The sequence below is a fragment of the Staurois parvus genome, unplaced genomic scaffold, assembly GCF_062004578.1.
Source record: "Staurois parvus isolate SC_StPar_1 unplaced genomic scaffold, SC_StPar_1.0 ptg000052l, whole genome shotgun sequence".
In the NCBI taxonomy this organism is placed as follows: domain Eukaryota; kingdom Metazoa; phylum Chordata; class Amphibia; order Anura; family Ranidae; genus Staurois; species Staurois parvus.
In genome coordinates, this window is record NW_028317848.1 from 7581224 (window position 1) to 7596199 (window position 14976).

A 14976-nucleotide genomic window follows, 5' to 3' on the forward strand; every position below is an offset into this window, starting at 1 on the left:
AATGTGTCAGACCAAGTCTGTTACTAAGAGCCAATTGCTCAGAGCATGGTGTGTATCTCTGGTGACTGTTGGACTACACAGTAAGGTACAGCTGGCCATAGATGGTTAGAATCTTGGCTGGTCCCTGCTGAACCGGATGAGATTTGAACCATCTATGGCAGGCTGATTGTACAGAAGTCAATAGTTGTACAACCAACATAACTGATTATTGCTAGCAGCTGGCAATAATTGCATTTAAAAATCTCTGTTCTGGTGGGAAGCTGTCCCTGATGGGAGAGAACATAATAGCTCCATGGGAGGGACTGACTGATGGGGGAATTGAGCAGTTGTAGGAAAGAAAAGCACATTGTCTATGGGCTGCCTATGGCAGACCATACATTATGGAATGATTTTGCACAATTTTCTTTTAGATTTACCAAAACCATATAATACGAGGTCAAACCTATGCACTTTCAGTTCGTATGCAATTAACAGATCCTTGCACCACATAGCTGAAGGTAAATCTAAAGGAAATTGAAAAAGAAAATTGTATAACGTATGGTCAGCTTACGGACTATGAAAATGGAGGTTGTTAAAATCAGTAGTAGATATGCAGTCAGACAGACCTTGTTCTATCACGGAAGCACATTTCAGTAAAGACAAGTACTAATAAAACAGAACAAAGACATGACTTGGCTTGACACTTTATTCAAATATGGCAATAGGTGGATGGTCCATTTGGTGAACCCCCAACTGGTGCATTATAAAGACAATAAAAAAAAAAAAATTTGAAGTGAATAATTAATAAAGCGCTAGTTCATACTTAAAGCAGTTTTGTAATATATAATGTTCAAAAGCTAACCTCAAAAATATATACATATATTATATATAAAGATAATGTAACAAATAAACACAGTTTGACAAAAGCAAGTCAGGAGTGCATCATGCAAGTGCAATCGCACACACAGGCAATCAATTGGTTTCATGTTACCAGCACATAAGACTTTTGTTTGTGTAATTTTTTTTTTTTCCGACCGTTTTTAATTTTTTTAATATTTTTTAATATCAAACTAAAAAAAGGTTACAAAGAACATCTGAAAAGTTTTAGACATTAAATGTGATATTTAAAAAAAAAAAAAAAAAAAAAAAAAAAAGTATCCAAAAAGAAAAAACACAAAAAAAAACAAACGTTTGCAAATATATCAGAGCACGCCAAGAGAACCGGTAGTTGGTTCTTAAATATGGCAAACCATTTACATGACAAAGTGAACCCTTTATTTAATAGGTCAACTAAAAATATACATAAAATAAACATCGCCAGCTGTATTAACACTTTCGGAGCACAAGTAGATGCGTGAAGTTCCAAAATAAAGGTTGGTATATTCCTAAGGAAGCATAATACCTGCTGAATGAAGATCATGTGTTCATTTATAGTCGGAAAGTCATTGTTTTCTGTTAGCAATGTGATTCAGTGTGTTTACAGTGGATCTCAACTTTGGGTTCAGTAGCTTTGCACATTGGAAAATCATTTCATCTGCCCAATTATTGAGGAGTTGTTGACCTTCCTGATAAAAGTTCAAGTCTTAGAAGTCTAATTGGGCAAATGGGCTTCCATAATTTTATGAGCAAAAATTCAAACCTGGCCAAACTTATAGATTCAGATGAGACCAGTGGAGTTGCTTGCTTAGCAAGATGACAACATACAAAATAAACTGGTTGAGGAGAACCTGTGGTATAGAAAAAGAAAAAAAAAAAAAAAAAAACCACACATTAAAAGAAAGGAGGCAAAATAACAAAATTTGAAGAAAAAAAAAAAAAAAATTGTAGGAAGAAGGAAAACTGAATATGCAAACGTATAAGGCAATAAATAGAGAAAAGCAAAAAGGCACAATGTCAGTGTTACGCTGGGCATAACATCTTAATACTGCCTATTTTAACTGCTCCATCCGTGGCATCACCAGCCAAACCACTGTACAAAACGTAACATATGGCTTATGTTATGGACAAGCAGCAAAAAAAACAAAAAAAAAAACCCACACACAAACTCCTCCCCCCCACCCCCAAATAAACAAGGGGTGTCGATTTAGGCTGCTTTCAAACTGATCTGTTTTTCTTACACTTCTGCGTTAAAAAACAGGAAGAAAAGCCTGTGATCATATAATCCTACAGAATGCTTCACAATGATCTACTGCATTTAAAACCGTGCTTGCTGCATTTTTGGTGCGGTACCAAAAAAAAAAAAAAACAAAAAAAAACCCCTGCATCTCATCACTGAAATGAATGCAAAGCGTGGCAAAAACGCATAAAAAATGCACCTGCGTTGCATTTTTGGTGTGGTTTTTGAGTCAAACGCCACAAATGCAGTAAAAATACATACAGTCAGGTCCATAAATATTGGGACATCGACACAATTCTAACATTTTTGGCTCTATACACCACCACAATGGATTTGAAATGAAACAAACAAGATGTGCTTTAACTGCAGACTGTCAGCTTTAATTTGAGGGTATTTGCATCCAAATCAGGTGAACGGTGTAGGAATTACAACAGTTTGCATATGTGCCTCTCACTTATTAAGGAACCAAAAGTAATGGGACAGAATAATAATCCTAAATCAAACTTTCACTTTTTAATACTTGGTTGCAAATCCTTTGCAGTCAATTACAGCCTGAAGTCTGGAACGCATAGACATCACCAGACGCTGGGTTTCATCCCTGGTGATGCTCTGCCAGGCCTCTACTGTAACTCTCTTCAGTTCCTGCTTGTTCTTGGGGCATTTTCCCTTCAGTTTTGTCTTCAGCAAGTGAAATGCATGCTCAATCGGATTCAGGTCAGGTGATTGACTTGGCCATTGCATAACATTCCACTTCTTTCCCTTAAAAAACTCTTTGGTTGCTTTTGCAGTATGCTTTGGGTCATTGTCCATCTGCACTGTGAAGCGGCGTCCAATGAGTTCTGAAGCATTTGGCTGAATATGAGCAGATAATATTGCCTGAAACACTTCAGAATTCATTTTGCTGCTTTTGTCAGCAGTCACATCATCAATAAATACAAGAGGACCAGTTCCATTGGCAGCCATACATGCCCACGCCACGACACTACCACCACCATGCTTCACTGATGAGGTGGTATGCTTAGGATCATGAGCAGTTCCTTTCCTTCTCCATACTCTTCTCTTCCCATCACTCTGGTACAAGTTGATCTTGGTCTCATCTGTCCATAGGATGTTGTTCCAGAACTGTGAAGGCTTTTTTAGATGTCGTTTGGCAAACTCTAATCTGGCCTTCCTGTTTTTGAGGCTCACCAATGGTTTACATCTTGTGGTGAACCTTCTGTATTCACTCTGGTGAAGTCTTCTCTTGATTGTTGACTTTGACACACATACACCTACCTCCTGGAGAGTGTTCTTGATCTGGCCAACTGTTGTGACGGGTGTTTTCTTCACCAGGGAAAGAATTCTTCGGTCATCCACCACAGTTGTTTTCCGTGGTCTTCCGGGTCTTTTGGTGTTGCTGAGCTCACTGGTGCGTTCCTTCTTTTTAAGGATGTTCCAAACAGTTGTTTTGGCCACGCCTAATGTTTTTGCCATCTCTCTGATGGGTTTGTTTTGTTTTTTCAGCCTAATGATGGCTTGCTTCACTGATAGTGACAGGTCTTTGGATCTCATCTTGAGAGTTGACAGCAGATTCCAAATGCAAATAGCACACTTGAAATGAACTCTGGACCTTTTATCTGCTCATTGTAATTGGGATAATGAGGGAATAACACACACCAGGCCATGGAACGGCTGAGAAGCCAATTGTCCCATTACTTTTGGTCCCTTAATAAGTGGGAGGCACATATGCAAACTGTTGTAATTCCTACACCGTTCACCTGATTTGGATGCAAATACCCTCAAATTAAAGCTGACAGTCTGCAGTTAAAGCACATCTTGTTTGTTTCATTTCAAATCCATTGTGGTGGTGTATAGAGCCAAAAATGTTAGAATTGTGTCCATGTCCCAATATTTATGGACCTGACTGTATGTGTTTTTGCTTGGGATCAGTGTGAAAGTAGCCTAAATAAAACTGCATGGTGCAAAAATCTAGTGCAGAGCTGCACCAATCAGCTTCCATTGTCAAACCTTAACTGAACAAGCTGGAGTTAGGTGCGGATTGGCTACCATGCACAGCTGCACCAGATTCTACCATTCTATTTTTAGAAAATCCACCCCAAAATGTTTGAATAGGTTATAAAAGTATAGTTACAATACAGAAATGCAACGGAGGTGCTGAGACAGAGAAAGATAACATGTACATACCTCCTCCACATAATCAGGAAGAACTATATGCACACCCATTCCTTAGGGTGGGTGATCAGTGTCCGGGCTTGGTCACTTATTGGGAGGAGAGCCTCTTCTGGAGAGTACTAAGATCAAGTGAAGGGAACACAAACAATCAGTTGAGAGATTGATGTTCTAGTAGTCTAATCAAGCAAATATTGGCTGTGATGCCAGAAGATCCATCATGTTCATCTAACAACTACTCCCTGCCTTCATTGTGGTCCAAGACACGGGCAGGGGGGCAGGTGCCCCAGGCACAGTGTGGGAGGGGTGCAGAGCTCTGAGCATGCAGAAGAATCTGTCCACCAATAATCCGTCTGTCACATCACTCATGCCCCAACCTCTGCTGCCACTACAGCCTGCCTCCTCTCTGCAGCAGCAGCACCACCCTTTCCAGAAGGAAGAAAATTGCTTTCTCCTGGTATCAGGTTCCCGTCACTCTGGTTTGATGCTGTCACAGTCCTGGCAGCAGTATGGGTGGACAAAGCAAGAACAGAACTGAAGCTCCAATCACGACTTCCCACCTAGCAGACCCCAGAGCTCTTCAGGGCCAGAATGAAGATGTCAGACTGTCTCTTCTCCACCTATTAGTCCTGACCGCTCTGCCTTCCAGACTGTACCCGTGGCATGCTCTAAACCTGCCCTGCTCCTTGCAATGCAGGTCTATTAAAAGAGAAAATAAAATTCTTGAATAGGAATTACTGGGACTTTTCAGGTGCTATAAAGATGTATTCTACATCATATTGTTTTGTGTATGTGATATACATCTATGTAGCACCTGAAAAGTCCCAATAATTCCTAACCCAACCTGAAAAAAAAAAAAAAAAAACATGAGCAAAACAGCAAGGGATGTGTTGCCATAATACAGCCCAACACCAAAATAATGAAAAAAATAAATAAAGCCACACAAAGTCCACCCTTGCAGTGCAGGCAGGAAATCTGCTTTAAATTTTTCTTTTTCCTTGTTCTGTCCCAACTCCAGCACTCTCCTCCTCTGCCCAAAGCCTCGGCATCATCTCATGGACATTACCCTGTATGGTATGAGGAGGCTGGAGTGTGACCACAGCCAACCACATCTTTCACAGAAGCTGTGGGGGACCTGTCAGTGCTAGGAGGGAGCCTGCTGAAGCAAGGAATAAGCAGGGGCATATTTCCAGCGAGGCAAACAAAGCGCTTGCCTTGGGCAGCATTTTTCAGGGGGGCCGTGCCTCCCCCCTTGGAAGGAGGGGACACTGGTTGTCCTGCACACCCTGTGCTCTGCTTCCAGCTCCTGTGTGGTGACATCGTGCCGGTGACCAGATGGCACTGTGAATGAGGAGGCTCCGAGGGGATCTGGGGCTGCACAGTAGGTGGAAGAGTGAGGGGAGCCGGTGAGTGATATAGACAACTCTGGCTGTCGGTGGGATATTTTTTTTTGTGCTGCCTAGGGCAGCAAAAATCCTAAATGCACCAATGTGAAGGGAAAGCAGAGTAAACTGATTAAAATGTATGTAGTTCGTAAGGGACTGGATGAATTTCAATTTGTGTGTAGCCCTCCCAGTTAGACAGAAGCAGATCTGTAAAACCAGCTTCTGCCGAAATGGGACTGCTGCAAAAGCTGCTTCTGCCAAAATGGGACTGCTGGAAATACCTTGTTCGATCATCAGCTTGCAGCCAGTTGGCTGCAGCGCTGATCAGTGTATTGAACATTACAATGTCTTCGCAGGGGTGGGATTTCCTTCATCCATCTTTCTTGTGTGGGTGCAGAAACCTGCACCCAGAGGGCTGAATTGGAGAAAAAAAAACAAAACCCTATGTATGTGTACCAGATTAGAGGATATGAACGTATTCAGGGTGTAACATGTTCTTAGATGCCCTCCTCTTTACTAAGGGTGGCACAGAGGAGAGGCTCTTCTCCCTGCACCAGCTGTCACATTTTGAAACCAGTGTGGTTATGGGTCCCTCTATCCGGTGAGATTCCAATGCATGCGAGTATAGCACATTGGTGGTTGGAATAGGAAAATTGGGTGCATTTTTGATTGATTTAAAAGTTGCACTTTTATATTTATTTGTGAGCACAACTGCATTTGTTATTTATCGGTTTTGAAATAATACACTAATTGTTTTTCTTTGCTTTCATTTACTAACATAAGGAAACCAGAAATAAAAAGGACATTGGATGCAGATGTGGAGAAGAGGAAAAGTAACACCTGGTGGCCATTTATATAGTTCCACAGCCCTAACTTGACCCATTTATCAATGAGAGTCTAGTCTGGTGAGCTTTTAAATTTTTTTCTGAACACTTCACAGAGGACATATTGAAACATTTTTCTTTATATATTTGCACATATATTTAATACATGACACCGATTGCGTGGGAGATGTGGGGGTTTTGACTAAGCACCAGAAATATATTGTTTATATTTTTGTTCATATTTGTACTACAGTGTACCATTTGTATGAGGCCCTGTGCAGGCAGTCCCATGGATACATCCACTGCTCTCAATTTGAGATCAGTAGGGTTGTGCATCGCCAAACTCACACTGTCTGCATTCCAGGACATGCAACCACACGGCTGTCAAAGACTAGTGTCCAATCTGCTGCTGTGTCCCAACCAGGGGTGGACTGACCATTTGGAAACTCGGGCACTGCCCGAGGGCGCGGGGTCAGTGGGGGGCCCCCCATGAGATGCCCCTGGTACCTTTTTCATAGATTTGGGCGAGGACACAGGGGCCCCATGATCCCCTATTGCCTGGGGGCCCCATGAGTTGTCAGTCCGCCCCTGGTCCCAACTGATATAAATGGGACTGTCTGGTAAACACAGCCTTTGCAATGTAGTATGCCCCATGAAAACGAGGCCTTATTTTGCTTTCTTTTCTTTCTGTTGTAACACCATTTTGCCAACGCCATCTTCTAGAGAGAAGAACATGAAAGGTGGCCACGTCCTAGCAGGCTTACCACCACAAAAACAGACTGAAGGTGACCTACCTGATAACCTTGGAAGAAATTCAGGATCTCTTTCATACCAGAGTTGTACGCCAGACCCTGCATGCGCACGACTGTGGCTCCACTGTGCGGAGGGATGCTGCTGGCACTTGCTGTGGCTGGGAAGAAGCCAAGATTACTTGGAGAACCTGGAGGACTGTGTGGGAAGAGAGCAGATAGAGGTGTTCTAAATGTCCTAATTTTACATCTCTCAGGCTTTATGGATAGATTGAATAAATCAAGATCATTGCTGCAATTTTTATTTTGTTAGTAAAGCAGTGTAAAGAGCATCGGTAATATGTCAACTGCAGATATCACCTTTACAATCCATTATAAAACACCCAGAGAAAAGGAGAATGAATGCTCTAGAAGAATATGCACATTAAATAGAACATTTTGCTCTGCTAACAGGATATGATCATCAAGAAGTACCCAACTATGCTATCTTTTGTTGCATTTTTCAGCAAAGCAGTTAAAATTAGCCCGGTACGACACAAAAAAGGGGCTCATTTGTAAAAGTGTATGTAGGGGAAAAAAAAAAAAAAAAAAAAAAAAAAATCAGTAACTTACTATACTTCCAACTTTCTTAGAGGGGAAAAAGGGGCACACTTTAGAAAAAGTTATAAAAGGCAAAGGTCTAAACATCAGTATTCAAAGACGGACAACAGAGTTAGAAGACAGAGATTTGGTTCCAAATGAGGTACATTTGGAAGCTGTAACTTGCAAATGAGACTGGATATTGAACAGGATTTCTGAAATAAAATATATCTATATATCACTTGCAAGGATGAAAAACATGTGACCAGCAAAACCTTAACGTGATATTAAATCTTCATTTTTTTTTATTAAAATAACAAACATGTTATATACTACCTGCTTTGTGCAATGCTTTTCCCAGTCCTCCTCTTCTGCGGTCCCGTCGGCACTCCTGGCCCCTCCTCTTCAGCAGGTGCCCCAACATAAAGCCACTTTCCATGGGGGCGCATGTGCGAGCTGGCTTCCAAGCAGCCCTGTCTGCGGCCATCGACTCCAAGCTGGCGTCTTGGCCCCGCCCCCCACTCCTGTGTCACAGCATTTGATTTACAGCAGCAGGAGGCAATGGCTCCCGCTGCCATCAATCTACCCAATGAGTGAGGCAGCGGCAAGAGCCGATCTTGTGCACATCACTGGATCAGATCAGGCAAGGGGAAAAAAAAAAAATTAAAAAAAAGGGGGGGGGGGGGGGGAAGGTTTAGCACCACTTTAATTCTAGGCAGACTCCATAAATGTCATATTTATGGATTCCAGAGCAGACTCCCCAGTAATGATGCAGCAGTAATAGTAAGCAAAAAATGATGTATTGCAATGAGGTCATCCACACTGACTTTAAACAGAAATTGAAGGTACGGAGTTTCTTTGTGAACAGTCTGGTCAAGTTAAGACTTACAAGGATAATGCACAATATAAGATGCATCAGTACACCTGTTCCCTTGAGGGATAGGGGCTCATCTAGGAAACCACGTCAAGGCTAAATACTTTTGTAGTCCAGAATACATAAATATTTTCATGTTATAACCTGGACTAAATGAATGGTAGAGGGAATGGTGTTTACTTTGAAGCAGCTATGCTATGGATTTTAATATTCACCAAAAGATGAATTCTTTCAGGCCTGTTCATACCAGCAGCTGTATCATAATGCAGCCATTAGTGTGCAGTAGAATGACCGGTGCTGATCCTGGTACATCACATGGTTTCATTTTTAAATGCACATTTTATTGAATTGTCACAATGTGACATTTTATTAAAACTGAACTCTAGGAACTCAACTTTGTAAAATGAGCTGTATTAATATGGTTTAAAGTTAAACGCAGTGCATGCCCCCTCACGGACTTCTCTTTAAAACCAATCAGCCTAGAAATTAAAAAAGTTACTTGTAATAGGACGCTTACCTGTTTAGGGATCCAGCGCCGTCTTCAGCCGTCTTCGGGTCCAGGCACCAGCATGTTTACTTTGGGATGCCAGCTGTGACTGCTTGCAGCTTCACAGCCAGTTTCCCATTGCACATGTGCAAGCTGCGCTTTCCACTCTGACCGCTGCAGCAATACAACCGGACCTGTCAAAACCAGGTACCCATCCACCCCTCCTCCCCCCCCCCCCCCCTCAAGTGCCTAAAACACAAGTGCCAAAATTTAAATGGAGAGGGGGAGGGGAGGAGGCAGACAAGCGGAACTTCCCCTTCCCTACCTCCTACCCAGTTACAGAGCGTCTTTTATCAGGTGAACTCAGAGAAGCAAAGGTTTCTGTAATTGAACAGTAGAGGGGAGGGGTGGACAAAAATGCTGTATGTGAGAACACTACGTTCCTCCTGTCAAAGCCCCAGGAGTATAGCAATAGCTGTACTCCAGGAGCTCCATAAAACTGTCAGATGTAAATTAAAGAAGTTCACAAGATGGCATGCATGTTGCTGGACTTAACTCATTGCATGCCGGCACATTTTACATTTGCTTGAATTTATGAAGTTCAGCTTTAGGTTCTAGGCTGCTCAGTACAGTCATACCTTCTGTAAATGGGCTTTTATAATTATTGGGGACCTTCAGATTACAACAGCTTTTAAACACTGCTTTAATACTTATGTTAATCATAAAATAGCAAGCATAGTGGCTTTAATCTTGTATTTTGTTTATGGGTAGTCCTCCTGCAAACTATATGGTACTTGTATAGAAGTGTTCTGACGGTACTTTACCTAGATTCTGTGAAGGGGTTTGTAACTATAACTTGCCCTACTTAAAGTATAAATACCTCCCCAGTGACTTTTGGTGGATAAATCGTTATAGCAGGAAGACAGCTTCTCTGTAAATTTTTGGATACTTTATTACAAAATGGTTTTGCTGACAGTTGTCAGCGTATCACTCAAAAATATTACACTGACATTTGCCATCAATGTGTGTTGAGCTACGTATGGTACTTATGTTTTCGGTAGAAGTGGGAAGTTCACGGAGACACAATATATTGTGGTATTAACACAGAGTATAAGGTTAAATATTGTATGTACAGAAAAAAATGCCACCAAAAACAAATGCTTTTCCAAACGCCAATAGCATTGAAGGAAACCTGCTGGGAACATTAACATTTTCAAAATGAAAATGTCTTACAGCAGAAAACTCAGCTACTTTTGTTAGCCCGAGGGACCTTTTCTGTCCCTGCAAAATAAACATGCTTGCCTTTCTACCTCTTAACCTGGTTCTATTTTATTTAGAGTTACATCTAGCAAAGAATCTTCAGACTACTTGCAGATGTGTAGACAGCCTGGTCCTCTGCTGTGTACTGTGGTTCCACCTGGAGGCCCCTTCATCACTCCTGAGTCTTGTAAGGAATTCAAAGGCAGCAGATGCAATGACAGCACACAACAGAGCAAAGACATCAGGCACAGGCAGACAAGTATTATACCTTTTCATTTTCAGGGGCATTTTCTAGGCTTTACTGTGCCATGACAGGGTTACTTTAAGGGCTCCCATTTCCTATGGAGTCCAAGTCCATTCCACCATTCCTAATCATTGTCCCATACAAGAATGTTCGTATTGGCCATGGAGTTTCCCTTGGGGGGGTGGGGGGTAGCAGGAGGAGGAAAAGGTAGAGCATTATTGGAGGCTAGTCAGCAGACTGCACGTCCGTCAGCCAGACCAAATCTTCTCAAACTTTTATAGGGTAATTAGGACTAAGATAAGTGCGTTCAAACAAGGGGACAACCAATGATTTTCACCTAAGGCTAATTAAGCTGGTCATAGGTGGATCACATCTCCCCATGGAGGAAGGAAAAAAAATTGTATAAAAGATGGGCTGCTTTGAAAGAAAGACCGTCCAAAGTGCAGTAACCCAATGGAAGTCCAACACCTTTCCCTAATCTATCAGTTGGCACCCTAAGCATCCATATGGTCAAAAGGAGGGTTCTATGAATTGTCTGTTCAGTGAAGCAGAAGTGTTTTATGAATAAACCAATATCTTCTTTAAGTCTGAGGATGACCACCCACTGATTACTGATGGTAAACATGAATTATTAATACATACAGTACTTATTACAAAATTATACTAAAAGCAGGTATAGGTAAAAGAAAACCATATCTTCTGAAAAAGCTTACCTTGGGTAGTAAGCAGTGTAGTTCATGAAGAGCTGAGCTCCGGCTGGGTAATATGCAGCTGTTGGTGCTAGGGCCCGAGGATTCAGGAGCAGGGAGGGCTGGTACAGGGTGGCGGCCTCAGCAGGAATTACAGCTGCCGGTGCAGGGAACGTGTATGATGGAGGGGACAGACCTAGCGAAAAACAAACAGATGAAATGACAGAGGGTAGGACTTTCTCTTTATAATCTGAACTTTTGTAAAACCGTGGTTCTGGACCAATGTAGAAATTGGCACCAACAATAAAAACACAGCTTGCTCAGATTGATTAAAAAGAATGTTGCATTTGTTTTTATCGAACAAAAATAATTATCAACTAAAATTAAATTTTAAATTTGGTTTTACATGCTGGATGTAGATGTGAAGAGCTACACCATTAGGGATTCCCTATAACAGAGTGCCACCGCATACCTTTTAATAAACATGATTATATCTCCTAGATTGTAAGCTCTAACAAGCTGGGCCCTCTGTTTCCTCTTGTACCAAATTGTATTGTAACTGTAATGTCTACCTTCATTTTGTAAAGAGCTGCGCAAACTGTTGGTGCTATATAAATCCTGTATATTAAAATATTTATAGCTGCACTGAAGCCATTAATAAGAGAATGAGACAAAATGATTGAGATCAAGCAAAAATTTGTAGAATCCAAACACTTTTTCTAGCTAAAGTTAGGTGTGTAGGCTATGATACAGATACCCAATGATCCCCAATCATAATATTAAGCACCTCTGAAATGTTCAATGGGCCAGGGGAGGTCAGCAAGAGATTATCAGATTAACTGCTGTTAACGACCCATTGACTTGTTTTGAAAGTACAATCTCCAGGGACCAGTCAGTCACTGGCCTGGAACAAGCATTTTAATATTAGGTGTCAACACTTCATTGCTGAATGCTTGTTCCAGGTTGGGGACTTGGCAAGTAGTAAAGTAAGACTAAGGATAACAGCCCTGGAGTTTGCAAGTAATAAGGTAGGTCAGTACCATATTTGTATCTGACCAGGCTACTATTTATGTAATTACATAACAGTTTGTGGTGCTCTGAAAGAAACTGGAAATTTGGTGCCCGCTTTAGGGTTCAAACAGGCATTTGGAGCACAAGCCAAATGCAGATCACCAAAATCCCACTGACTTTAAAGTACACATGGCAGTTCAGAGGCTGCTTCACGTTGCATAGCAAAGGCAAAGCAGGTCAGCACAGCAGGCAAAGCAGGGCAAATGCAGACTCTTGTCAAGCGTTACGTTTTCCATTCAAATGCATGCATTTAAACTTGCAAATGCAGCACTCGACAAAACGCTCGTCAACATGAACTCTTACAGTCTGATAACCATGTACTAAATTTTAGTATGGTACAGGTACATTTAAATTGGTACTGACACTGTATGATGTAAAATTGCATAGGCAGTATATGCCTGATGCAAACAGGGTTTTACTTCTATGGGTTTTTGCACTCAAGGCTCATCAACCCAATTGTCAGAGGAATCCCAATTTAACAACACAGCAAGAGGAGGGGCACGGGTGGAGCACATCTAGCTGGTCTTCCTTTTAGACAGAGCAGAATATTAGCCCTGTGTGAGGATGTTTTATCTGGGTTTAGGTCTCTCTTGAAAAAGTGAAAACTTATATTATTAACTGGATGCAGGTCATTAGTTCTCCATATTTGATCAGAAGGAGCTATAATGATCCCCATTTTTCCACATGCTCATAAAAACAGTATAAAAGCATAAGACCCACAGCTTTTGCTCACTCTAGAGCATGTATAAAGCTGATCCCTAACATCTATGACTGAAGGTAATCAAATTCTAAAAAGTTAGCTTTATATACAAGGATATGTTAAAACAGATGCTCTAGTTTAAAAATACTCTGCAAGGATAGAGCCATAGGGAGCAGAAGACAAAAAGGGATGACAAGTATCAGACAATGGGTTGACTTGGCCATGTATCGGCACACAGCGAGTCACAGAGTATAGCTCCCAACTGTTCCTCTTCTGGAAGTACTATTCCTCTTTTCAAACCAAAATCTTTGTCCCCATTTCCTTTTTGGTCTAACATTGAGGTGATTTCCCTAAGCGTGATTTCCCTCATGATGGCAGGCACAAGTGGGTGGCATTCACCTCCAGCAGAGGTCTGTGAATAGACCTATGGAAAAATGTCTAACCATCAGAAAAGTTCTCCTACACGAATCATTTAATCCAACCTCTAAATTATTGCATTTGCGATTTTCACAAGGCAATATATAAGAAAGCAGTGATTAAAAATTGTACTTGTAGGTTTAACCAGTCATTTTTGTTTTACTAAATCTCATCACAGCAACCTGCATCAGTACTCCTCTCAAGCCCTGATGCAGAGGACTGGTTCTTGAGGGGAATTATGCAAACATCAAAATGCCTTGATGAGTGGATGGTCAGTCACAAGGATTGGGCATTACCAAGCAGACTGCATTTGCATGCAGACAACCCTAGTAATATAGGATGTTGAGTCTCCATAAATGAAAACATTTTAATTCAACAAATAAAAAGGAGTGGGTCAGAAACAATAGAGCTGTGGTAGATAGCGCTAGATACTGAGCGCTAGATACTGGCTGTCCTCCATTAGGAGCTTCAGCAAGTTGGGTAGAGCCCACCTTATTTTCCAGTCGAACACCTTTGGGAAGCACACAATTTCAGCATTGGACAGGAGCCCTAACAGCTGTGCAAGAGTGTAGATAAGACTGGAGTTCTGGTTGAAAATGTAATTATCTTAACAAACAGCTTTCAGCTATCAAAAGCATTTGTTTTAACCCTAGTGAATCCCTTAGCCAAATGATACTAGAATAAAGCTGCCCACAGATGGATTGAAATTAGGCCAGTCTTTGCTGAATTTTGATCCATGTATGGGCACTGTGGTTGTACAGAATCAGGTCAGTTTTTTTTTCTTGACCCCACTGGTTGAATGGAAAAAACTGACTTATCTATGGCCAGTTTAAAGCTATCCATTGCAAGACTCAAGCTGAACAGTCTTCCAATAGGAGCATAGGGACGTCAGAGTAACCAGCCATTCATGCGTAATCTATCCCCTGAACAATCTTTTGTACAAAAAGAATGTGTTCTTTAAATATGAATGTTGACACTTGAACATACATAGTTGGCCTGTAGATCAAAGAAGCATGAGTACCCAGAGCAGCACAGTGGCTAAATGGTTAGCACTTCCACCTGGAAGTACTAAGGTCGTTGCTTCAAATCCGAACCACGGCACCACCTGCCTGGAGTTTGCATGTTCTCCCTGTGCCTGCGTGGGTTTCCTCCAGGTACTCCAACACTCCAAAGACATTCTGGTAGTTTAACTGGATCCTTTCTAAATTGGCCCAAGTATGTGCATGAATAAGTTAGGGACTTTAGATTGTACGCCCCTTGAGGGTTAGGGACTGATGTGAATGTACAATATACGTAAAGATACGTTAATTGAGGGCGCTATACAAGTACCTGTAATAAAAAATAAATCTTATCTAAAAGAAAAGCTATAGTAATCACCAGGAAAAATTCAATCTGGCCAACTGCCGTAGTCTCCCAAGGATGCCTCCTTCAGG

General features: G+C 41.4%; 1 protein-coding gene across 5 annotated transcripts in view; it reads right to left on the bottom strand.

Annotated features, from left to right (window-relative positions):
- Positions 1 to 671: 671 nt before the first annotated feature.
- The window catches only part of ESRP1 (epithelial splicing regulatory protein 1), a 96951-nt gene continuing 82646 nt past the window's right edge, over positions 672 to 14976 (bottom strand). For all 5 annotated transcript variants that reach the window (XM_089666803.1, XM_089666811.1, XM_089666795.1 and 2 more), the window contains exons 13-16: positions 11380 to 11551; positions 7268 to 7421; positions 4280 to 4386; positions 672 to 1706 (exon numbers count right to left, since the gene is read on the bottom strand). In XM_089666803.1, the coding sequence (XP_089522929.1) occupies positions 4303 to 4386; positions 7268 to 7421; positions 11380 to 11551 (410 nt within the window). In that variant the 3' untranslated portion in view covers positions 672 to 1706; positions 4280 to 4302. The remainder of the gene's footprint in view (positions 1707 to 4279; positions 4387 to 7267; positions 7422 to 11379; positions 11552 to 14976) is intronic.